The following is a 24,557-nucleotide window of genomic DNA, read 5'->3' as shown; positions in this document are numbered from 1 at the left end:
GAGAGATTGGCAGGGCATAGCTATTATTGTTTCCTGGATGGTTATTCCGGGTATAATCAGATTCCCATTGTCCCGAGGATCAAGAGAAAACCACATTTACATGTCCTTTTGGCACATATGCCTATCGGCGTATGCCATTTGGGTTGTGTAATGCGCCTGCGACCTTCCAACGATGCATGATGAGTATTTTTTCAGACATGGTTGAGCGTTTTCTTGAGATTTTCATGGATGATTTTTCAATTTTTGGCTCTTCATTTGATGAATGTTTATACCATCTATCTCTTGTCTTGGAAAGATGTGAAAAAACGAACCTAGTATTGAATTGGGAAAAGTGTCATTTTATGGTTCAAAAAGGGATTGTACTCGGGCATGTTATTTCAAGTAAAGGCATTGAAGTTGATAAAGCCAAGATTGATTTAATTTCTAGTCTTCCTCCACCCAGAACGGTTAAGGAGATTAGATCATTCTTAGGGCATGCGGGATTCTACAGGAGATTCATTAAGGATTTTAGCAAAATTTCTCGACCCTTATGCAATTTACTAGCTAAAGATGTTGCTTTTGTCCTTAATGATGAGTGTCGGCAAGCTTTTGATAAGTTGAAGCATTTACTGACTTCTGCTCCAATCATCCAACCACCTGATTGGAGTTTACCTTTTAAGCTTATGTGTGATGCTTCGGATTATGCTGTTGGAGCCGTCCTAGGACAAAGATTGAACAAAATGCCTCATGTCATTTATTATGCTAGTAGGACTCTAAATGATGTACAACTCAACTACTCTACCACTGAAAAAGAATTGTTGGCAGTGGTATTTGCTCTAGAGAAATTCAGGTCGTATCTCATAGGATCAAAGGTTATAGTGTTCTCAGATCATGCAGCATTGAAATATCTTATTTCTAAAAAAGACGCTAAACCTCGATTGATTCGGTGGATTCTCTTGCTACAAGAATTCGATATTGAAATTCGGGATAAAAAGGGTTCTGAAAATGTGGTAGCCGACCATTTGTCTAGACTTGTCTTAGAGTCCACAGTGGATCCTTTGCCAATGAACGAGTCTTTCCCTGATGAACAACTTCTAACTATTTCTCAATTACCTTGGTATGCGGACATTGTAAACTATCTTGTTACAGGTCAACTTCCTTCTCATTGGACTAAACAAGATAAATCCAAATTTCTTGCCGAGGTTAAACATTTCTTTTAGGACGACCCATACTTATTCAAAATTTGTCCTGATCAGATTATTAGGAGATGTATGCCTGAGAATGAGTTTCATAGTATAATCTCCTTTTGTCATGACCATGCATGTGGTGGTCATTTTGGTTCAAAGAAAACAGCTGCGAAAGTCTTACAAAGTGGATTTTATTGGCCTACACTATTTCGAGACACCCATGTCTTTTGCTCAACATGTGATAGATGCCATCGTACGGGTAATATTTCCCACAGGAACATGATGCCACTTTCCAATATTCTTATTGTTGAAATATTTGATGTTTGGGGTATTGACTTCATGGGCCCATTTCCCCCGTCATTCGGTTATGTGTATATCCTTGTGGCCGTCGACTATGTCTCTAAGTGGATTGAAGCAGTGCCATGTAAAACGAATGATCACAAAGTTGTTGTCCGTTTCTTAAAAGAGAATATCTTTTCTCGTTTTGGCACTCCTCGAGCAATTATAAGTGATGGGGGTACTCATTTTTGCAATAAACCGTTTGAATCTTTAATGAAAAAATATTCCATCATTCATAAAGTTGCAACGCCATATCATCCACAAACAAGTGGTCAAGTTGAGGTGTCAAATCGGGAGATTAAACAAATTTTAGAGAAAACGGTTCGCCTCGATCGTAAGGATTGGTCGCAACGTTTGAATGATGCTCTTTGGGAATATCGTACGGCTTTCAAAACCCCGATTGGAAGGTCTCCGTACAGGCTTGTTGTCACGCCCCAAACCCGGGGACGGACAGCTTCCGTAATGCCCCGAATTCGGCACTCGACTTCCATACACCAAGTCCCGAGTTCAGCGTACCACAAGGAAGATTTTTGACTGAATTTTTTTTTAAATATATACATAGTAATACCTGAGCATGAAGATCCATGATCAAACTACCAAGCAACACTCTCCATCATAAGTCCCGATGGTTATAAGTATAATGCTTTACAAAAGATACGTAACGTCAACATTACCAAATCGAAGAATAGATGCAATGTATAGAGAAATCTAAGTCTTCTAAGCTACTCCAACCCTGAAAAAAATGGAAAATAGGAGGCTTAGGCAAAAAGCCTAGTGAGTACACACGTGTGTGCAGTGTGTCCTACAAGTAGGCAAGATAAATGTACTACAAGGAAATCATACCATAGCCATAACCATATTACATGCATCCGTAATCACGTCATCATCATCATATTGTCATGCCATAATTATACAATATCGGAAATACTGACAAGTCCATGAGTCATACAATATCAGAGTACGCAATATAAATCAGCATGTAAATGAGGAGTTATAAAGAGCCAAATATCAGATGTCGAGGATGCAATGCAATATGTGGTGCGAATGAAATGACTATGCTGGAGTGAAGTCGGGATGGTAGTACGTAGTATCGCGGACTATGGGGTCTATCACAAGGGACTTCTATCCAAAATAGTCCCATACCTAATTTAGATAGTCAGACTCAGTGTGGTAAACTCCTGATCTCAGGTTAGTCGCGCGCCCCAACCGAAATCCTAGCCATTGCGAAGGTACACACAACAAATAGCTGCGCACCACCAGCCCGAGTGAATAGTGAATGAATGAATGAATGAGTATGCAACTCCTGCTCAATAAGTCCACATATCAGTACAGTTCATCTCTGGGATCATCACCGGGGTTTAGTACACTTCAAATGGCACTGTCTCTCTCCCAGCAGCACAGTCCAAGTGAGCGTAAGAAACCTCACTATCCGCCTGACCAATAGTCTGCCAATATCTATCCGGCACGTCGATAGCGGACACATTTATGAGCTGGTCAAACTCAGCCTAGTAATGCCCCCTACCCTCGGGCGGGTAAGGCTACACCCCCTCCCAACCGACCACGACACAGTGGGAGACGCGACCTCCTGGTATTCGGCACTCGGGCGCTCATGTATCCACTCGGTCTCGACGTTGGGGCGTCCTCTGGTACCAAGAGGGTTTAGGAATTTTCACTCAGGGCCATCTATGGCAGCCCGATGCTAGAACAAATTTTCGGTGTCCCATCTGGCCATCCACGATATGCCTGTGGAGGCTACAGCCCTGATGTCGCTAGGGCACACAATGCAAGATGCATGAGTCATACAATCCAGTCATGCATCAATCCTGCGCATACCGTGCACTCATGTGAGATAACCTCCGCCTATCAGGGAGTCTCATAGTAACATGCTCAATGACATATGCAATGATCAACCACATCTCATAACGAACATGCAGATGATGCGTATGGGCATGTATCATGATGTTATGCTATCATGTACTCGTAATCGGCATCGTCAATTGGAATCGGTGAGAATGGGCCTAACAAGACCTAAAGGAAGGTCACAATATGGACATTCAACCATCATTGCCCGTCAATGTGGACATTTAACCAACATTACTCCCAAGGAGTGACCCACATAAACATCAATACATACATCATGACGAAATCACACATCACATTGGTCCTCATATACATCGCTTTGGGTCTCTCGCAAGGGCCGCACATTCATCGCATTGGGCCTCACTCGTGGGCCGCATATACATCACATTAAACCGTATCATATGGGCCTTACACATCGCTATGGGCTTCGACACATGGGCCAAGAATACACCACATCATGCTTCACAACCCATGGGCTTCAAATACACAATAGGTGGGCCCTACACATGGGCCTCAAATACATCACAATGAGCCTCATCATATGGGCCAAAAATATATCTCAATGGGCCTTGCTCGTAGGCCATGAATACATGGCTACACCAATTATGATAAGTCTTATACTACAACTACTTCACACGTTACATAGTTAATGGCTCATATTTGGTGCTGCATAGTTAAGGGCCAAGAGCCACGTTTCATCGTACCATTTACGGTTTAGCGATCACAGCGTATAGAATCCAGGACTTTAATAACATTAGCTTGGGTAATATAACTCTACATCACATTCAGTTAGTGTACAACTTAGTTATATGTAATTCAAGTGGCGGTATCTATATCGATAAGCACAAACTTACGTCATTGAATGACCATCAATGCCACTTGATTTCATACGGTTAGGTGGCCTTGTACGTATTTCACATTCATACAATTACATGACTACGTATACTACATATACTCCACTATTGCCTATGATTAGGCGGTTATATATACATCAAATACCTACATGATTAATGGACCAAACAGGTATATCACACCCTCACACCACTAGAGTCTACATATTTATTATAATTAAACATGTTTAAGGGTTTAGACACAAGTCACATGATCCTATTACTTAGGACCATACTCTAACCAAAGTGCCAAGTGATCAAGGGCTGTCCACAACCAGCCCATTAAAGGGATCATTCATCATTACTTTAAAAATTATAATACTAGTTCGTCATATGTTCAACACATGGAGATTACCAACTCTTGTCGAAGAGGCCCAATGGTTGACCCAAACAAGGCTACCACTGATGGGCCCATATAGCATTCACTTAAAATGGGCCTTAACATTCTTGGACCCACAAATAAATAGAATTTACAATGAGTTCTATATGGTGGAGCTCATGGGGCTTTCCCATGAGGTTAAGTCGTATGTGACTCACTTAAGACTTAGGTCTACTTTGATTTTAGCACAAATTCTAAAATGATATGAGGAAGTGGATGGTCCGCATGGATTAAATAGATACCCCATGGTGGCCTTAGGTTGGATTCAATAGTTAGGTCCTTATTCTCGCAACCTTGTATTATATGGTCCAATTCAGGTTGGATTGACTGATCTTTGGGACAATGCTCTAAAGGGGACCCGGTACATGGGCTAGATGGGTTGAATATGTAATACATCATCAGGATGACCCATAATAAATTTTTTTAGTGATGAGAGTTCAATTTATATTATTTCATAATGTCCGACTGTCTAATCATTGGATGAGCCTGCTTCATGGTAACATACCGTCAAAAGGGTTAATAAAATAGATAAACGATGAGGATCTTAAATATATATCATGTCATAACCATGGTAGATTAAGTGGCATAACACCTGCATCAAAGTGGGCCATACCACACACAAGTTGAGAGGTTTACCCTCCACTAAATATTCATAATCGGGTCTACAGAGATGTGGTTCATAATTCCAGCCCATCCATTATGTGTGTCCCACTTGGTTGAGGGGTCAGACCAAGTTTTAGATACATCCATATTTCAAGTGGACCTAACAAGTGATTTTACATGCTCGAGCTTCGAATTGTATGAATGGTTCAAGGAGATCAAAGTTATATGGGTCTTAAAGTGATGTATTTATTATACCTACACCTTTCATTTACTTTTAGAGATCATTTTAGAAAATTATCTAAAAATGAATCATAACCAAAGATTATCTGGACCTCACCTCAATTAGCAGTGAGGATAATGATTTCACCGTTAAATCATTCATAGGGCCCTCCATAATGTTTATTTTCCATTCGATATATTCATAAGGTCACCAAGACCTTCGATATATTCATAAGGTCACCAAGACCTGAATTAAGGGGAAATACAAATTTCATATTGGTCCAAAACTTCTTACCCAAAAGGGTTCCATTGGTAGATATTTAATCCTTGTTGCTTTTGTAGTGTGGCCCACTTGATAGTTAGATCTATCTTATTTTTCTTCTCAAACCTTAAGACAAGCTCACCAAATGGATGAATGGTTTAGATATAACATATACCACATGATCAGACCCATGAAAATTGCTGATTTATTCAGCTTCATGAATTTATTTTTATTTTCATTTTTTGATGGTGTGGGCCACATTAGTTCCGTGTACGGCTGAATTTTGAGGGTGACCCATTTTTAAAGGGGACCCATCAAATGCACGGTACTGATGTTGGACATACATCAAGGTAGGGCCTGTGGTGGGGCCCATTTTCTTCCAGCGTAAACAGAGACGCTGCAGCAGCAGCGTCAGAGTGTTTTTTTTTTTGTTTGTTTTTTTTTTTGTTTCTCATATATGGGGCCCACAACAGGACGATCCAGTCCATATGTTGTGTGTGTCCCACGTGGTGGAGCGTTCAATCCAAGTTTCAGATGCATCCAAATTTCAGGTGGGGCCCAGCAAGTGCTTTTATATGCTTTAGTCATGTCTGCACATTAGTTTAGATGGTGTGGGCCACCTAAGATTTGGATTGTCTTCATTTTTCAGCTCCATGGATAAAATGAGCTGAGAAATTAAATGGACAACGTGGATTAAATACATACATCACGTGTGGGGCCCGTTGGGGACCCACAACCCCTGCCCCTTTAAATCAAATTGCTGGCAACGTCTCTCTCTTCTTCTTTTTTTATACGTGTAGGTGTGTGTGAGTTTGGCCAGCCCAATGGGCCAATGGATGGATGATTTGGATGCCATACAAACATTTTGGTGGGGCCCACTATCAATGGGTCCCACATGAACTCTATAATAAATTAATTTTATATGTTTTCTCCTATGCATCCCCACCATTAATAGCATCATCATCATTATTGCAATTATCTTCACCATCAATCATACTATCTTCATCATCCACACCATTAATCACATCATCATCAACATCATCTCTACCATACATAAACACAACAAAAATAAAATAAGAATGAGTAGGGTGGGTGTACTCACCTTGATGAATTAGATGGATGGTTGAGATGTATGGAAGGGATGGAATTGATGGTTGAGATGGATGAAAGGTATGGGATTGATGGAGTTGATGGCCCACCAAGATCACTCCTCTCTCTCTCTCTCTCTCTCTCTCTCTTTTTATGGAAAAATAGTGAAATGCTAAGGGATGGAGGGGTATTTATAAAGAAATAGATAAAATTTTGGTTAAGTTAAGCTAATGTGATTAATATTAGCTTAGGCTAGGATTATGGTACTTAATTCATGCTTTGTAATTAATGGTGGATTAAAGGAGCATGGGATGGCATGGTGTGGTGATGTCATGTATAGTGTATGGCATGGAGAAAGGTTGACTTTTCATGCACATGAGAGAGAAGAGGTATGGGTATGTGACATCACACACATGGGTAGAGATTCTCTCACCCATGTGTGGCATGTACATGTGTGCATGACATGTGTTGTGCACATGTGTGGAATGAAATACATGGTGTCATGCGCACATGATACACTTATTATTCTTCACGGCGTATCTCACTAACAGATTATCATACCGACGAACGGGTGGTACCTCTACGATCGGGGCGATGGGGCAGTCGATATGAGATAGGTTTCAAGGTCTTGAATGTCCGGTCAGTTGGGTGTGTACTATGAACGGTTAATCTAGGTCTAGCTAAGGGCGTAGATTATCATGTATATATATGCATAGAAACTGGTACGAAATGGACTGGGTATTACACTTGTCTTTGGAAAAGCCTGTCACTTACCTGTGGAATTAGAACATCATGCTTATTGGGCCATCAAAACTTTTAATTTTGATTTGAATAAGGCTGGATCACACCATAAACTTCAACTCAATGAGTTAGAGGAAATTCGAAATGAGGCATATGAGAATGTAAAAATTTATAAAGAGCAGACAAAAATCTTCCATGACAAATTAATTTTTCGCAAGACATTTGAACCAAACCAGAAAGTATTATTGTACAATTCCAGGCTACGCCTCTTTCCTGAAAAACTACGTTCGCGATGGTATGGTCCTTATCGAGTAGTAAAAGTATTTCCTCATGGAGCAGTTGAGATTCAAAATCTAACAGACGGGAATATCTTCAAAGTAAATGGTTAACGACTGAAACCATATTTAGATGATTTGGTGAACAAAGATGTTGATGAAATTTATTTGGCGGACCCAGGTTATCAAGATTGATTAATTCATGGTCTATTCTTGTCTGGCTGAAGACGTTAAACTTAGCGCTCCTGGAAGGCAACCTAGTTTTTCATTCCATTTCACTTTTCTCATTCATGAGTTCAATGTTTGTAGGTAGCATTACTGCAAACCCTCACGAGACTACAACTCATCCACTAGGGGTAACCTAGGGGTTTAAAGGCTTGTTGCATACGCTAAATGCAATCGAGAGCACCTGCGAAAGTGGTATAGGTAGGATTTTCTTTTTGCATTTTTATCATTTTGCTTTTGTTGATTTCTCTCTTATGCTGACTCGCTCTTACATGGATATTTTTTTTGGAAAGCCTCTAGATTCTTTCATACAGGTACTATTTGTCCATTACTCCTCTTTTACTTTTGTTGTCTCATGAGCATTGCATGTTTATTTCTTTTACATTGAGGACAATGTATATTTTAGGTTGGGGGTGGGCGATTAGGTTACCTCATCAGTAATTTCTTGGTCTTGAGCATAAATTGTGAAATTTTTTAAATTTTTCTGGAATTTCTTGTGCATTTGAAGTGATTTTGAAGGATAAGTGTGATTTTAACATTGCAAGGTACAGAATGTTGGTAATTTATATCTCTTGGATTCAGCCATCTGTTAGATTTCACAGTTAAGTTTGAATTGTTAACCTATGATTAGAACTTTTAAACATTGATTGAGTTATGATCTCACATATCACATCTCGATTGCACATTAAGGTTCCGTTTCAACATTGAATGATTAACTTGGTAATCACTAAGCATGAAAGGAACCAGCCTGAATATTTTTAGCTTCGGTCTATAAATAAGAATTGAAAGAAAGGGTGAGTCGAATAATTGTCATCATAGGTTTGCTCCCTATAGATGAAGATTCGATTCCCCATGGAAGACATGAGAAAAGGGTTAGGTGTACAATCTTTACCATAGGTTTGCTCCCTATAGGTGAGGATTTGATTCCCTTCCTTGGCGTTACTGTTCATGAAAAAAATCAAAGGCTGATAGAATGAAAAGTTAATCTGTAAGGCAAGTGTTGGTTTCAGTTTTGGTTGTCATGAATTTCATTGCTAATTACCAATGATATCATGAAATTGACAATTGGATCTCTTAATAATTGTAAGTCGAGATTACATTATACACTCATGGAACTCGATGTTTAGAATTGTTCTAATTAGTGGATTAACATTTTGAACTTGATTATGAAGTTTACCACGAGCTGGAATCCAGAAAAAAAAAATACTGCTCACCATTCATGAATCCTAGAATTTTCGCATCTCAATTATTGGTTCGCAAGTCACTCGGGTTCACAGGAATTGTCTTTTATTTCTAAAATTATTTTTCGCATGTTTTGCTCGGGACTAGCAAAATGCTGGTTGGGGGTTGTGATGAGGGTCGAATATTACATATCAGACCCTAATTATTGCATGATTTTACGTACATGATAATGCTTAATGGAATATTTTAATTATATTTTTGTTGCAGGATGAAATCAGGAGCATTGATGGAAAAAGAGTACTACAAGCATGGATTTGACACTCCGAAGTCACCGGAGCAAGGGACGCACTCCAGAGACTAAGACTGAAGAATTTACATGCTAGGGATCCGAGGAAATCAAGTCGTTCACGTTAAAAAGGCCCGAAAATGGTCCAGAATGTAAGATCACATGGTTTCCGTCATCCGATTGACTCGAAACTTCATACATGGGATGGGGGGCATAAATAAACCATACACATAAAATTTCAACCATTTCATATCTCGATAAGTGGCCCAACGACCAGATCAGCCCATTAATTTCCAGTTTGGGGTCCACCTGCAAGCTGGATATGCCTCATCTTTGGTATCAACACTTTAAATTATATGGAGAACCATATGGATGGAGGAGATTTTGTACATACATCATGATGGACCTCACATGTGCACTGCATGCACACAGTGCGGACGCACACTAGCCGTGCACCCATGCACACAGTGCGGACGCACACTAGCCGTGCACCCATGCACTCAAGGTCGGTCAGCAGGCGCTGACCGACAAAATATAAAAAAAAAGGAAAACTTCTGTTTCCGGCTTCGCAAAAACGGGAAACAGGGACTTGCGGTCCCCTGTTGTGGGCCACCATCACGATTCGTAGGTCCAATCTAGACCGTTTATTAGACCATAATGGCCCATATTACCATCGCCTAGGTGGCGGTATTTCAGATGACAGCAGAGATCGGTTTTCAACCGTTCAAAAGCAGAATGGATGGCAAGAAGCGAAATCACGTGGGCCGCATCAACAGACAGTGAAAACCGTCCATGCTCGACCGAAATTTCGTCTTGCATCCAATGGACGACTTGGATTTATCAATATAGCAACGAAGTGGGCCCCACCAACGTCACAGCGCGGTCAGTGCGAAAGAAGACGCCCGGACGCTGTCCGACTTTTGCAGCGGTTGTGGCCCACCATATTTGATCAGATGGAAGATCTGATCTGTCCATCATGTAGAGAACTCGAAAACGTCCTAAGGGATGGTATTTATTTAGAAACTGAGCGAGGAAAGAAGGACGGTTTTGCATCTGAACTTGGCTGCGAAAAACCTTATGCACGCTGTTGCGGAAGATCTTCCGCTGTTGCTGCGTAAATAGCTGTCCTGTCCTCCACCGGTTGCTATTTTCATGCACAGCTCTCCACCGCACCTAAGAGCTATAAAGGAAAGGAAGGCTCGTTTTGGAGAAAAAAAAAAGAAGGCTCGTTTTTGGGGAGAGAAGAAAGCAAGAGAGAAGATGGGAATTTGTGGCTGGACGTGGAGCTGAGAACAGAGAGAAAGGAGGGAATTCAAGAGCAGAGATCCAGGGAGAGCTTGGAGGAGAGCTTAGAAAAAGAGAAGAAAAAAGGGAAGGAATGAAGTTTTTCTTTTATAAATCTTATTTTTTCGTCTTCCTAATTGATTCCATGAGTTGCTAATCTTTTAGCTAGGGCTGAGATGAAGCCCCTAATTTGAATAACTCTTGTATGTGTTGATTTTACCTGAATTTGATTGGGTTGTTTCTTTCTCTAGTGGGCTTAACTGAAATCTCTGTACTTCTCCATTCTATGAGCTCAACTAAAGTCTAGTTATGGATGTTGTTTGGAATATAATTCTAGGTGCTTGTGTCTGACCATGAACAGGTTCCTATAGAGGAAGAAACAGGAATCTACATCTCTCCATGCCTGACCATGGATGAAAAGATGTGATTCATATGCTTTAAGGAATTATACATTCTGTGTGCCCGACCAAGGACATAGAGTGCGCTTTATTTATTTTGATATCAATCTGAATTAGGGTGAATCAACAGGTAGAACAAGGTTTATGATAATTAGGGGTGGATTCGAAAGTCCTAGTTTTCTCCTTGATTGGATTTTCCTTATTGCTCTCGGTTATTTTTTCATTGATTTTTATTTAGTTTACTCAATTACTAGCTCAAATATTTGTTGGATTAGTTAAGAATCTTTAATTTTAAATTGTGACAACCAGTCCTCGTGGGAAGGATCTCGTAATACGTACCATATCTACATCTGATTCGTATACTTGCGAGTTTAAAATCATTTAAATCAGGTTGGTTTAAATAAAACATCACTTGCTCAATTTCCTTTGAAGCTCGTTCAATTTCATGTTAGGCTTGTTCAATTTTAAGTTAGGCTTATTCAATTTCACGTTAGGCTCGTTCAATTTCCTTTGAAGCTCACTCAATTTCATGTTTACCTCACTCAATTTCAAGTTAGCCCCACTTGATTTCATTATAGGCTTGTTCAATGTCATCATGTTAGCCTCGCTCAATTTCATGTTAGCCTTACTCAATTTCTTTTGAGGCTCGTTGAATTTCATGTTTGCCTCGCTCAATTTCTCTTACGGCTCATTGAATTTCATGTTAGCCTCGCTTAATTTCATTTGAGGCTCATTGAATTTCATGTTAAGCTCGTTCAATTTCACGTTAGGCTTGCCCAATTATCCGTAGTTGTATGTACATATTAATTTAGAACTAATAGCTACGGATTAGATCCGTAGCCATAGAGCTATGGCTACGAATCTAATGGGACTATGGCTACGGAACAAATAGCTACGGTTATAATTCATAGCTATAAGTCTCTAGCTACGGACTTTAACCCTTTTTTGGTACTGGACAGTGCCACCATAGACAAGACAGAGTTCCACGGTGGCACCATGAATAAATGCAAGGGTATTTTTGTCTACACAAATAGTGTGTCCGTACAAAATGGTTTAGTTGTAAAAAGTAAAGTTTGAGAGTGTTCAGAAAAGACGATGAGTAAGCACACATGACATATGTGCATCAGGGCATGAGATCCAAGCCATCCATTAGGTTGGTCAGCTCAATAGGTGATAAAAAAGGTTCTAAGATGACCCCAAATTTCTAAATTGTGGCAAGTAGCTTGAACTTTCAAGATTGAGACCTACATGATGGAACCCAGCTGATAGATAAACTAAGGCCCCACCTTAGCAAACCTCCCCTTCGTAAATGGCATTTGATATCTACAGCTCTCTATTTGGATGCTCCTTGCCTCCCTCTCACAGCAATGTAATGGCAAAACTACATCTTATAGCCAAAACTACACCTATCTAGTTGGATACACCCTTTGTATCGAACATGAAGCATGTTTGAGCAGTATTGCTTGCGACGATCAGAACAAACGCTAGATGTAGATTGGACCAATTTCATGTCCCTAATCAAACATGGCCATTTGTGGTGGTTGTGCATGGTGTGAGAGCACCATAACCTTTTTTTCCTCTTCGATGGGATGCTTCCATCAGTCCACACAGATGCACGGTTTGGCCTAGCACCTTTGCGTGAGGAGATTTTAGGCAATTTTTCAAATTAGTATGATGTAGAGTGGGTCGTGGAGACTTTCATGTCCAAGATGGATCAGAGAAGGCCCGATCGGAGGCAGAAGTTATCAAGACTGTCAGAACCTTAAAACAGACATATCTCGCAAACCGGAATAAGTTACTCCATGTACCCTATATGATTTTGGGGTAGGACGAGCTACTTTAGCCAACCAACCCGGCTATGCCAGGTTGCCCATGCCGAATTTGCGAGATTCCATCATACTGACGGTCGAATTCCATGTTTAATTCCGTTTTTACTATAAAAAGTAAGTTTTAGTTTGATTATAACTCTTTTAGGAGTTGCGTGTGAAAAGTGTTTAGAAAAATTAGAAAAATAACATAGTTAAGCCATATAAGACACTTACTATAAATAGAAAACTTACTATTTATAGTAAATTACGAATTTTAGGGAGTTTTAGTTATAATTTAATTTCTAAACTTATTCCAAGTCTTGGTATCCCTATTTAAAGGGTTGTAGACTTATTTATTTCAGATATCAATATCTAACAAATTTATTTTGACTTTCTAGAATTATTTCTAGTTTTTATTTTTTCTCATGGATTCGAGAAGTCTAGGAGTCTAAAGAAGCTTCATTGATTCGAAGTATTTATCCTTGAGGAAGACGGTGATCGACCTCATCACGTTCATCCCTGTGTCATAGTAGGTGTGGCTTACCTACACTAACAGCGACATATAATATAATTTTTCATCATTACCTATTTATTTATGGTAATTTGCTAAACAAATAGTCCTTAAATAGTGTATATATAAACGGTTTCTCATTCTTATGATTCCATGGAGTCCATGTAGACATGGTAAGATTTGGGTGCAGATAGCTCGCGGCCCGAATGCAGTAAGTAACCTACATGGGACCCATAGTAATGTTCATGAGAAATTCATTTTGTCCGCTCATGTTAGGACATGAACCTTCCTGAAGTTGATCCAAAAACAAGAGTGGGCCACACTATTTTCTTGCTTTCTTTCCTCATGGATTCGAATAGTCTCTGTGAGGAGTCCAGAGAAGTTCCGTGGATTTGGAATAGTTATCCTCTTGAGTAAGACAGTGCTCGACCTCACGTCCTTCCTTGTGTCACTATACCTCTCTATTTGGATGCTCCTTGCCTCCCTCTCACATCAATGCAATGGCAAAACTACATCTTATCGCCAAAACTACACCTATCCAGTTGGATACACCCTTTGTATCGAACATGAAGCATGTTTCAGTACTCTTGCTTGCAAACGCTAGATGTAGATTGGACCCATTTCATGTCTGTAAACAAGAATCAAACATGGCCATTTGGAGTGGTTGTGTTCCTCTCTGATGTGATGTTTCCGTCAGTTTGCACAGATGCACGGTTTGGCCTAGCTAACACCTTTGCGTGAGGAGATTTTAGGCAAATTTTCAAATTAGTAGGTGTACTGTCTCACCTACACTAACAGCGACAGATAATATAATTTTTAATCATTACCTATTTATAATGGTAATTTGCTAAACAAATGGTCCTTAAATAGTGTATCTATTTCTCATTCTTATGATTCCATAGAGTCCATGCAGATATGGTAAGATTTGGGTGCAGATAGCTCGCTGCTGACTGCAGTAACTGACTGCAGTAACCTACATGGGACCCATCGTGATGTTTGTGAGAAATCCATTTTGTCCGCTCATGTTAGGAAATGAACCTTCATGAAGTAGATCCAAAAACAAGAGTGGGCCACATGATTGGGAATAGTGGAGATTGAATTCCCAATATTGAAACATTGATGGGGCCGTGGAAGTTTTGAATCATACTAATATTTTCATGTTTTCAGTTTATCCAGGTGGGACTGACCTTCTAATGGTTTTGACGGCATGTAAATATCACGGTGGCTCTACCCCTGTAAGGTTTGAACAGTAGGCATTTGCATCCCCACCTTTTCTTGTTGTGTGCCCCACTTCAATTTTGGATCTGTCCCATTTTTTGGCTCATGCCCTAATGTGGATAGATGAAATGGATTTCTCACAAATATCACAATGGGCCCTGTTTAGCCTTGATGGGAGGAACTTGCAGTTGGGTTGTAGGCAATCTCGTGTTCATATAATATATTCTTATTCTCCCCTTTGATGGTGAATAAATACTATTTCACCATGTGGGGCTTGTCATTTCCATGTCCATATTACATCAGTATTCCCCACTTCCCTCTCACTGCCCAATCTCCAGCCAGTTGGAAAATATTCCATTCAATCTTACATATTTTATCAAGCAACTTGTAGTAGTTAATACATTTTCATAGTTTATACTCAAAATATTCCCATTCTCCTCGTTTGATTCGAGCGAGAATTAAAATTAGGAAATTGGAACCCAAAAACCCATACTTTAAGAACATGATCCTAACATTCAAACTATTTCATTGAATGAAAAAAAAAAAAAAAAAAAAAGATGAAAAAAAAAAGAGAGATGGAAGGAACTTGTATTAAGGCCCTTATAGGAAAACTTCAGATCTAAAGAAAATTGTAGATAAAATAATTTATTCTTAAAAAAACTATTTGTTTGGCAAATATAAATTTTATAAAAAGTGAAAACATCAATGGTTAAAAAGTGAACGCTCTCTCTTAGAAAACATGAAAATAGAATTATTAAGCTTATTGAAAGAGAAACTATACTATTTGAAGAAAATGACAGGAAAATTATTTTCCATAAGTTACTATTTTGATGCAATCGGCAAGAAACGTCCCATCTTTGGAACATGCATTTTGATGCAATTGGCAGGAAACATCTCCTCTTAGGAAAATGTTTTCTTTTCTTCGATTGGTTTTTGGATGCTATCAATCTATAGATAAATTAAATTTATAGAAATTAAAAACAGAAAAAAAAAAAAACTAAATTTAGTTAAAAACCTGTGTTATAAAAATCTTGGAAAAAAAATATTCCAACATGTTACTAGCTGGATGATAATGTCACCATGAAGAACAACTAATACAAATATGAGGCTGGTCCACTCATCATGTGGGCCATGCTAAAGAAACACAATGGAAAACCATCAATCTAGTCCAAAGTACACATCTGGACCACTTGTTGAGTGGACCAATCTGAGTTCTACATTTGCCGTGGGCCCAACTTATTGGACGGGTTGAATACCATAGACACACATGAAAAGTAGGCATTTATGCTGCATTAGTAACAATAAACATGAGAATGGATGATCTTGAACTCTATAATATTGAAAAACTGGGAGCCTGCCTATTTAGTCTATAAACCTTTTACCATGGGTTTAACACAGTTGATAAGGTGGAATGATGAAAGGCCAGCAACGACCGGGCATGATAACGTACGTTGGGAGGTATGGTAATTGCCCTGCGTTTGATCGCTGTTTGAGGTCCACCCATGATGTATTCGTGCAATCTAAAACTCTGAATATGGTGCACCTTCTCATGTTCACCTTACATACCAAGAATCACCATGATTCAAGATTCACGTGGGACACACCATGGGGAGCAATGTACAATCGGAGTATATAAACTCTGTGGGCCCCACCATGGATGTATTTGTCTTATCCATGCTGGCCATCTGTTTTGCAGATCATTTTAGGGCATGAGGCCAAAATGGTAGCATATCCAAAGTTCAAGTGGACCACAGTACAGGAAACAGTGGGGATCATGACATCCACAGTTGAAACCTTCCTATCCACAGTTGAAACCTTCCTAGGGCCACAGTGATGTTTATTTGTCATCCAACCTCTTCGTAATGTCACACAGACATGGATGAAGGAAAAACACAAATATAAGCTTAATTCAGAATTTCTGTGGCCCCCGAGAAATTTTCAATAGTAGGTGATCGATTCACACTGTTTCCTGTGGTGTAGTCCACTTGAGCTTTGGATATGCTTCAAATTTGGGATTATGCCTAAAATTATCTGGTAAAATGGATGATCGGTGTGGATAAGACATATACATCACAGAGGGCTCCACAGAGTGTACTTAGTAAGTCATAGTGTACTCAGTACCAATCCACTTCCTGCACAATCGCGCCTAAAACTGATTTATTTAGGTGGCATGGCCCACCTGAATTTTGGTGCGTCTCATCCTTCTTGTGCGATCACCCAAGCCGAATTTTTGGATCTAGGCCTATCCTGGGGGCATAGAGTGAATGGTGCCCGCAGATAATGGTGGGCCCCACGCGGCTCCAACATAAGGCAATTACACATATTTGGATTTATGTGATCATTCCCAACTGATATTGAACGTTGGGCTCAAAATGCAATTTTATAACTTGTTGTCCACTTTAGACTTAAGTCTGCTTCATTTTTAGGCTCATACTCTAAAATGCGCTGGAAAAATGGACAAACGATGTTGATATACAACACATACATCAAGGTGGGCCCCACATTTAGGGGGCTCACCTAGGGGTGTAGGTGAACTGAGCTAGCTCGGTTAGCTCGCTCGACTCGACTTGAAAAAGCTCAATTCAACTATGTTGGAAGCTGATTTTGAGCCAAGTTCGAGTAAGCCCAAGCTCAACTCAAGTTGGATCGAATCCAGCTCAAAAAGAACTCGGATTGAACCAATTTGGTGACTCGATTACTTCACCATTGATGTTGCTCACCAAGTGTTTGATAAAATGACTCAATGAAGTGTGGCTAGTGGCAAGGAAGGTATGTACATGAAATAAATACCATTTTTTTTCTTGGTTTTTCTTAGTTTTTATGTTGTTTAAAAGATGTTTGATAAAATATCTATAAAACCATTGCTTTTGTTAGAGAGATTTTGAAAGTGCAGTCTAGGTGTTTGTGACTTCAATGACAAACTCCGCTCAATCTTGACTTGAACTCGACCCGAGCTGGCACAAGCTACTGACTAAACCAACCTGAGCTGGCCAGTCAGGCTCAAGGACCAATCCGAGCCGAGTCGAGCTAAAGCCAACTCGACCCGGTTCGATTCCATCTACACCCTTAGGCTCACCCACCATCTTTCTTGCCATCTTGGCACTTGTGTAGGCCATGCATGACATGCAATCAGAAGGTCCATCATGAAAATCACCCCACACAAAATAGAGTCTGATCAGCTCATTATATGGACCCCACCATTGGAATCAAGGGACAACTTATGGCCTTACTCAACATACAAGCATGAACCATCTAATGAGTTGGCCAATGAGACTTTTGTGCGTTGCATGAGGTGTTTGCATGTGCTTTCCTTTCCATAATATGACAATCCAACATTTTCTTTTAAAAATTTAAATTAGACAAAAAATATACATTTAAAGTAACATTTTAAATGACAATTTTGAAATAAAAATGTCTGGGCCCAGGCCTATCAAAATCAACGGTTCAAATTAGCCCAGCCCATTAGGCCCAGCCCAAATATTTCAAAATCTGAGACGAATCTACCTCTAGTACAAGCTCGTTAAAAGCCTAATTACTAGCATGGGATTATAATTCAAACAGTTACAAATGTAAAGGAAAATGACTCTGAAAAAAAAAAAACAAAATAAATAAGTGAAGAGGATTTCTCTTACTTGGTCTGATGATCTTTCATGTTTTTGGGTGGTTTACTTTCAATCCAAACAGACCCTTGTGGTGGGTCCCACACAAATTCCATGGAAAGGATGTGCTACATGCTACACAAGCCTTTGTGTGAACGTTCCAATTTTATTGGATGTACCGTTGTTGGATCATATCTCTATTACTATAAATTGTTTTTAATTAGTTTTTCAGTTACAGCTTGTTTTGGAACCCTCAGGGCTATTTTGGTCATTTCACCAAAAAGTGTTCTCTTGACCGACCGTTTGAGCTTTCTCCTCGTTTAAAAATTGCCAAGTTGGATTCCAGCTGTGTATGAAAATTTGAAATTCAAAGGCTCCGGCTCAATCCGACCGTTTCTTTCTTGCCCGTTTGAAACCGCAGCTCATCCTAGCCGTCCTTAATCACTCAATTCAAACAGACGATTCCCGCTCCCCCATCCCCATCCCCAAAAAAGTAGCCGTTAGAAATACCTTTCTATAAAGACTTCCCTCCATCCCTCAAACGTTCCTCATTTCCCCCATTTACTCTCTCTCTCTCTCTCTCTACAAGCGAAAATGCGTGAGATTCTTCACATCCAAGGAGGCCAATGCGGCAACCAGATCGGAGCTAAGTTCTGGGAAGTTGTGTGTGCCGAGCACGGCATCGACACGACCGGAAGATACCACGGAGACTCTGAGCTTCAACTAGAAAGGGTGAATGTCTACTACAACGAAGCTAGTTGTGGGAGATTTGTTCCTAGGGCCGTCCTTATGGATCTCGAGCCAGGGACCATGGACAGTGTTAGATCTGGGCCGTATGGACAGATCTTCCGCCCCGATAACTTTGTTTTCGGCCAGTCTGGGGCTGGGAATAATTGGGCGAAGGGGCACTACACAGAAGGAGCTGAGCTGATCGATTCGGTGCTTGATGTCGTTCGGAAAGAAGCAGAGAACTGCGATTGCTTGCAGGGTATGTTCTAGGATCCTTTCAAATTTATTGTATTTGGGTGTGTTTGGATGTTCCCCAAAAAGTGGTGGAATTGCAATTTCACCGCTTTTTGCACCCAATTGCAATTCCACTCGTACTCCATCCCAAAATAAGGCAGATTAGTTCAGTGGAAAAAATGGGATGAGTCATGATTTGGGTGGACTTCCAAACGAGCTCATAGAGAATGGAGTCAATGGTTTGGGAGGTATGGAAATTTGAAACCGCCTTTAGTCAGCGATGCCATTTTCCGCACATTTCCAGCAGTGGATTGATTCCCAAAATCTTTCAGCTGATGCTCCTTGTTTTTTAGTACATCCAAACACGCCTTCAGTGTCATTTCTGAAATGGGTCTTTGCCTACTACCATGTTTCTTTTTCGATTCTCTCTAGGCTTCCAGGTCTGCCATTCGTTAGGAGGAGGAACGGGCTCCGGTATGGGGACACTGCTGATATCAAAGATCAGGGAAGAATACCCTGATAGGATGATGCTCACCTTCTCGGTTTTCCCATCTCCTAAGGTGTCTGATACCGTTGTGGAGCCTTACAATGCGACCTTGTCCGTCCATCAGCTGGTCGAGAATGCAGATGAATGCATGGTCCTCGACAACGAAGCTCTCTACGACATCTGCTTCAGAACTCTCAAGCTCACTACCCCCAGCTGTAAGCTCTCTCAAAACCACCTGCATTGCTGTCACTGAATTTCACCTGCTATTTGGGAAGTACGATAGAAAGTGGTAAAGGTGGGCCACATCATTTGATGGCCTATCAATGTCTCACCAATCAGATGATCCTATTGCAGTGGGGCCCACTTTTTGATAGCCTATCAATGTATCCCCAATCAGATCATCTAAGCTACCCTGTGAAAATGGTCAACAGTAACAATCTGAGGGCCCACTTGTCAAATACCTGATGTAACATTTTAATTGTGCATCTCCTAATTAAGTTTACTGATGTTTTATCTGTTGATTCCCAATACAGTTGGAGATTTGAACCATCTGATTTCTGCGACGATGTCCGGTGTAACCTGCTGTCTTAGATTCCCTGGTCAGCTGAATTCTGACCTCCGAAAGCTCGCCGTCAATCTCATCCCCTTCCCTCGCCTGCATTTCTTCATGGTGGGCTTTGCCCCCCTCACGTCCCGAGGGTCCCAGCAATACCGGGCCCTGACTGTCCCTGAGCTCACTCAACAGATGTGGGATGCCAAGAACATGATGTGTGCTGCAGATCCACGCCACGGCCGGTACCTGACCGCATCCGCCATGTTCCGCGGCAAGATGAGCACAAAGGAAGTGGATGAGCAAATGATCAATGTGCAGAACAAGAACTCATCCTACTTTGTTGAGTGGATACCCAATAATGTGAAATCGACTGTCTGCGACATCCCGCCAACGGGCCTCAAGATGGCGTCGACATTCATTGGGAACTCCACTTCGATCCAGGAGATGTTCCGGCGGGTGAGTGAGCAGTTCACAGCCATGTTCAGGAGGAAGGCCTTCTTGCATTGGTACACAGGCGAGGGGATGGATGAGATGGAGTTTACGGAGGCAGAGAGTAACATGAATGATCTGGTTTCTGAGTATCAGCAATACCAAGATGCGACGGCGGACGAGGAGGAAGATTATGAGGAGGAAGAGGAGGAGCTTCAGGAGATGTGAGAAATGATGGCCACTGCTGTTAAAACGCTGCAACTTCCAGTTGCCATTGTTTCGTTGGTAGTTTCAATGGAGAACACAGAATTTCAATGTTGTTGTTTTCTTCATTTTTAGGATTCGTTTCTTAATATATCAGATGGCTGAATTTTAATTCGTTTTTTTATCTCTTGCTAAATTGTTCTTTTGGTTGATGAGAATGTTTTTGAATGCATGGAAAATGGAATCTGGATTGTTGCCAAATACTGGGGTGGCCCACGGATGCCAAAATCTCCCCAGATAAACTACACTCGTGGGGCATTCACTAGGAGAGGACCCCATCATGCCCAAACAGGTTGGATCATTGAATCATGGCCCTCTCATTTGCATTGAATCACAAGGGAAATTTGGTGAGCCCAATCATGACAGATGGTCACAGACTAGTTGGTCCATATTGCTTTCAGCTGAAGGATCATGACACACAGTTTTAGACAATCTTCATTGGAACTCACATATCAAATGAAGAAGGTGATAAAAACCCATTTAGACAATCTTCAGCTGGTGATATCCAATTTGCATTTAAAAAAAAAAAAAACAACACAAGGATTCCAATTTGCATCATTTTCCCCCCATATGATTGGATTCCAGTCTATTACAGGCATCCAGATGAGCCCTTTATGCAGCTCTGAATGGGTTTGGGTGTATTTGGAATGAATTGGAATTCTCACAATTCCCATGGAATCGATGAGAATTGGAATCCCCAATTACATGCATCTAAAAAACAACTAGGATTCCAATTTGCATAAATTCCAGTTACCCATGTGATATTGGAATCCCCAATTACATGCATCCAAAAAACAACTAGGATTCCAATTTGCATCAATTCCAGTTACCCATGTGATTGGATTCCAATTACAGGCATCCAGACGAACCCTTAGTGATATGCCAGCAGATAATATTGGATTGGTTTCGAGGGCATCATCAGCTTACATGGTGCCAAATGACACCTTACATTTTAGCTGAGTGGTTAGGATCATCCTACGAACACAAGTTTTAGATACCAATCTTCATTGGAGAAAGTGATCACACAAGTTTTAGAGACCAATCTTCATTGGAGCTCACATATCTTTCCAAAATGAAGAAGCGATAAAATCATCTCTTTCACTAATCACTATAGTATTTTTTCCCCATTGATAACTGGTGCATGTGCTATGTACTTACATATTTTTTTTCTGTTCAATTGTCCATAACAAGGCTCTTGGATTCTCTTATATCAGTGAAACCTTTAACAAAAATGCAGAAAAAAATGTTCCCCTTAACCTCCTTCTTTCCTATCTATTTATGTTCTACAAATACTGAAATAGGTTTCTTGTTTCAACGGAATGGCATCTAAAAACCAAAGGAGTCAGAAAAGAGAATCGACTAGAAGCGATTAATTCATTTTTACTTCATGGCCCTAAAGCCCTAAGGGGGTATCATCTACTGAATTGCTTTACCGTGGTCGCATTTTTCTGTTCGGAATTTCAGTCCTAATTTTATGATACATAATATATGGTGCATACAGCCTTTCTTCTTCATGTTCTTCCCTCCTTGGCTCAAATGAAAACTGCATCCTTCAATAAAGCAGCGTTTGGATGCACCATTGGATTGAACTGAAATGATCAATACAATAAAATGGGAATGACCAAATTGTAATTAACTCAAGGGGTTTCGATTTATTGCACCATTCTTTTTGGCCCAAAGATAAATAACACCTTGTATTCCCAACATAACTGTGTTGATATATTATAGTCCCTTACGTGTATTTCCTTTTGATAAATAAAGTGGGTCAAAAACCATCATGTGGTGAACATTCGGTGGTAGAAAGTGATGGAACCATGTTATTACTGTTATAGTTGACTGTTGACCATGGACTAAAGCAGCGTTTGGATGCACCATTGGATTGAACTGAAATGATCAATACAATAAAATGGGAATGACCAAATTGTAATTAACTCAAGGGGTTTCGATTTATTGCACCATTCTTTTTGGCCCAAAGATAAATAACACCTTCTATTCCCAACATAACTGTGTTGATATATTATAGTCCCTTATGTGTATTTCCTTTTGATAAATAGAGTGGGTCAAAAACCATCATGTGGTGAACATTCGGTGGTAGAAAGTGATGGAACCATGTTATTACTGTTATAGTTGACTGTTGACCATGGAAGAAAGACCTTTTTACCCCTCATAGGGTTAGGCTTAGGGTTGGGGGAAGAGGGAGGAGAGAGATTAGAGTTGGGGTGTTGAGGATTGAAAGAGGGCTAATATTTCCATTTTCTGAAAAGATTTTGCTAAACTAACCATGGTTAGGTTTTCATCCAAGAATTAATGGTAGGGTGGTCTTATATCTTATTCGGAAAACAGAAGGTGTTATTTGAGAAAATGCATAAGGGAGGGTGTTATTTGTCTTTGGGCCAAAAGAGAGGGTGTTATATGTCAAAAGCTCTTGAATTTAATAATCATATTGGGCCAGCTATATCCTAATTGAGATTGAACTGCTTTCAAGTTGGACAAGAAAGGAATTTGATTGCGATTTGAGTCTACCAATCATGGATAATTGGCCATGTAATTACAGTCATTCAACTGAATATTTGATTTCAATTTAGTTGTGCATCCAAAATCAGCTTATAATTTTCTAAAGTACAATATAAAATCCAGTAGATGGGAGTTGTGCTTTGGTTCCTCTCCTCCCAACAAATGCGGGCTTTTGACATTTAAGGATAGAAAAAAGATGAGTAGTTATGCCAAGGCCATGTAAGGTTCACTAAAACCGGTGTTTTAAAACCTGGATTGTACACTTACCATCTTCTTTGGTGGTTTTCACCACCATTTCGTAAATAGAGATGACTCATCCACCTTACAAATGCATAGTTGTAAGGCAGTCCAAATAGTTAAAATTGCGGACCCAGTTGTGGGTAGAGAGTGAAACCCAAAAATCACACTAAGCAGATATAGTAACCATTTGATTTTTCCCGTTGGATTTGGAAAATTGCTATTCTACTTATGATCATCCATTTGATGGCCACACATTGGATGTTTAGGAATTTAGGATTGCTTGATCAGTGTGATTTTCGAGCCATGTTCCATCTGCAATGTGCCCCATAATTTGGATGGCATGGGCATCACTAACCACCACTTTGAAATGGCGAGGAACTGTAAATAGAGTCCCTTCCATGAATGATATGAATGAATTAAAGATCTAATCCATTGACCCAGATGATTTGAAATACCTTTTCCAAGATGGGTTTTAGTGACCTTTTCTGATATGCAAGTCTGGTCTGGTTTCCAAAACTCATAAGGGCCTATTTTGGGATTGGTAAGTCCACCTAGAATCCACAAGTCTCAAAAGCAGGGATTTGGGACCCCCTCAAAATAGGTGTGCTTGCACAATCTTCTTGGTCTCTGTGGCTGTTGGTTCCCATTTCAACAATGTGCGGCCACCATAGGTTTTTAGTGACATCACCCATTTCGATGTACGGGTACGGTCTGGTTTTCGAAACAGTAACTGAAACTGTTTTCCCTTAGAAGTCCATCTTATGAATTTTGAT

The 24,557-nt window shown here is 40.2% G+C and overlaps 1 protein-coding gene across 1 annotated transcript; it reads left to right on the top strand.

Annotated features, from left to right (window-relative positions):
- The first annotated feature begins 18,890 nt into the window (after positions 1 to 18,890).
- Positions 18,891 to 21,154, top strand: LOC131243913 (tubulin beta-8 chain). Its single transcript, XM_058243528.1, has 3 exons — positions 18,891 to 19,322; positions 19,730 to 19,999; positions 20,318 to 21,154. The coding sequence occupies exons 1-3, from the start codon at positions 18,929 to 18,931 to the stop codon at positions 20,992 to 20,994; spliced, it is 1,341 nt and encodes a 446-aa protein (XP_058099511.1). The 5' UTR covers positions 18,891 to 18,928; the 3' UTR covers positions 20,995 to 21,154.
- Positions 21,155 to 24,557: the final 3,403 nt, after the last annotated feature.

The sequence above is a fragment of the Magnolia sinica genome, chromosome 4, assembly GCF_029962835.1.
Source record: "Magnolia sinica isolate HGM2019 chromosome 4, MsV1, whole genome shotgun sequence".
In the NCBI taxonomy this organism is placed as follows: Eukaryota; Viridiplantae; Streptophyta; class Magnoliopsida; order Magnoliales; family Magnoliaceae; genus Magnolia; species Magnolia sinica.
This window is presented reverse-complemented; position numbering and strand designations above follow the sequence as displayed.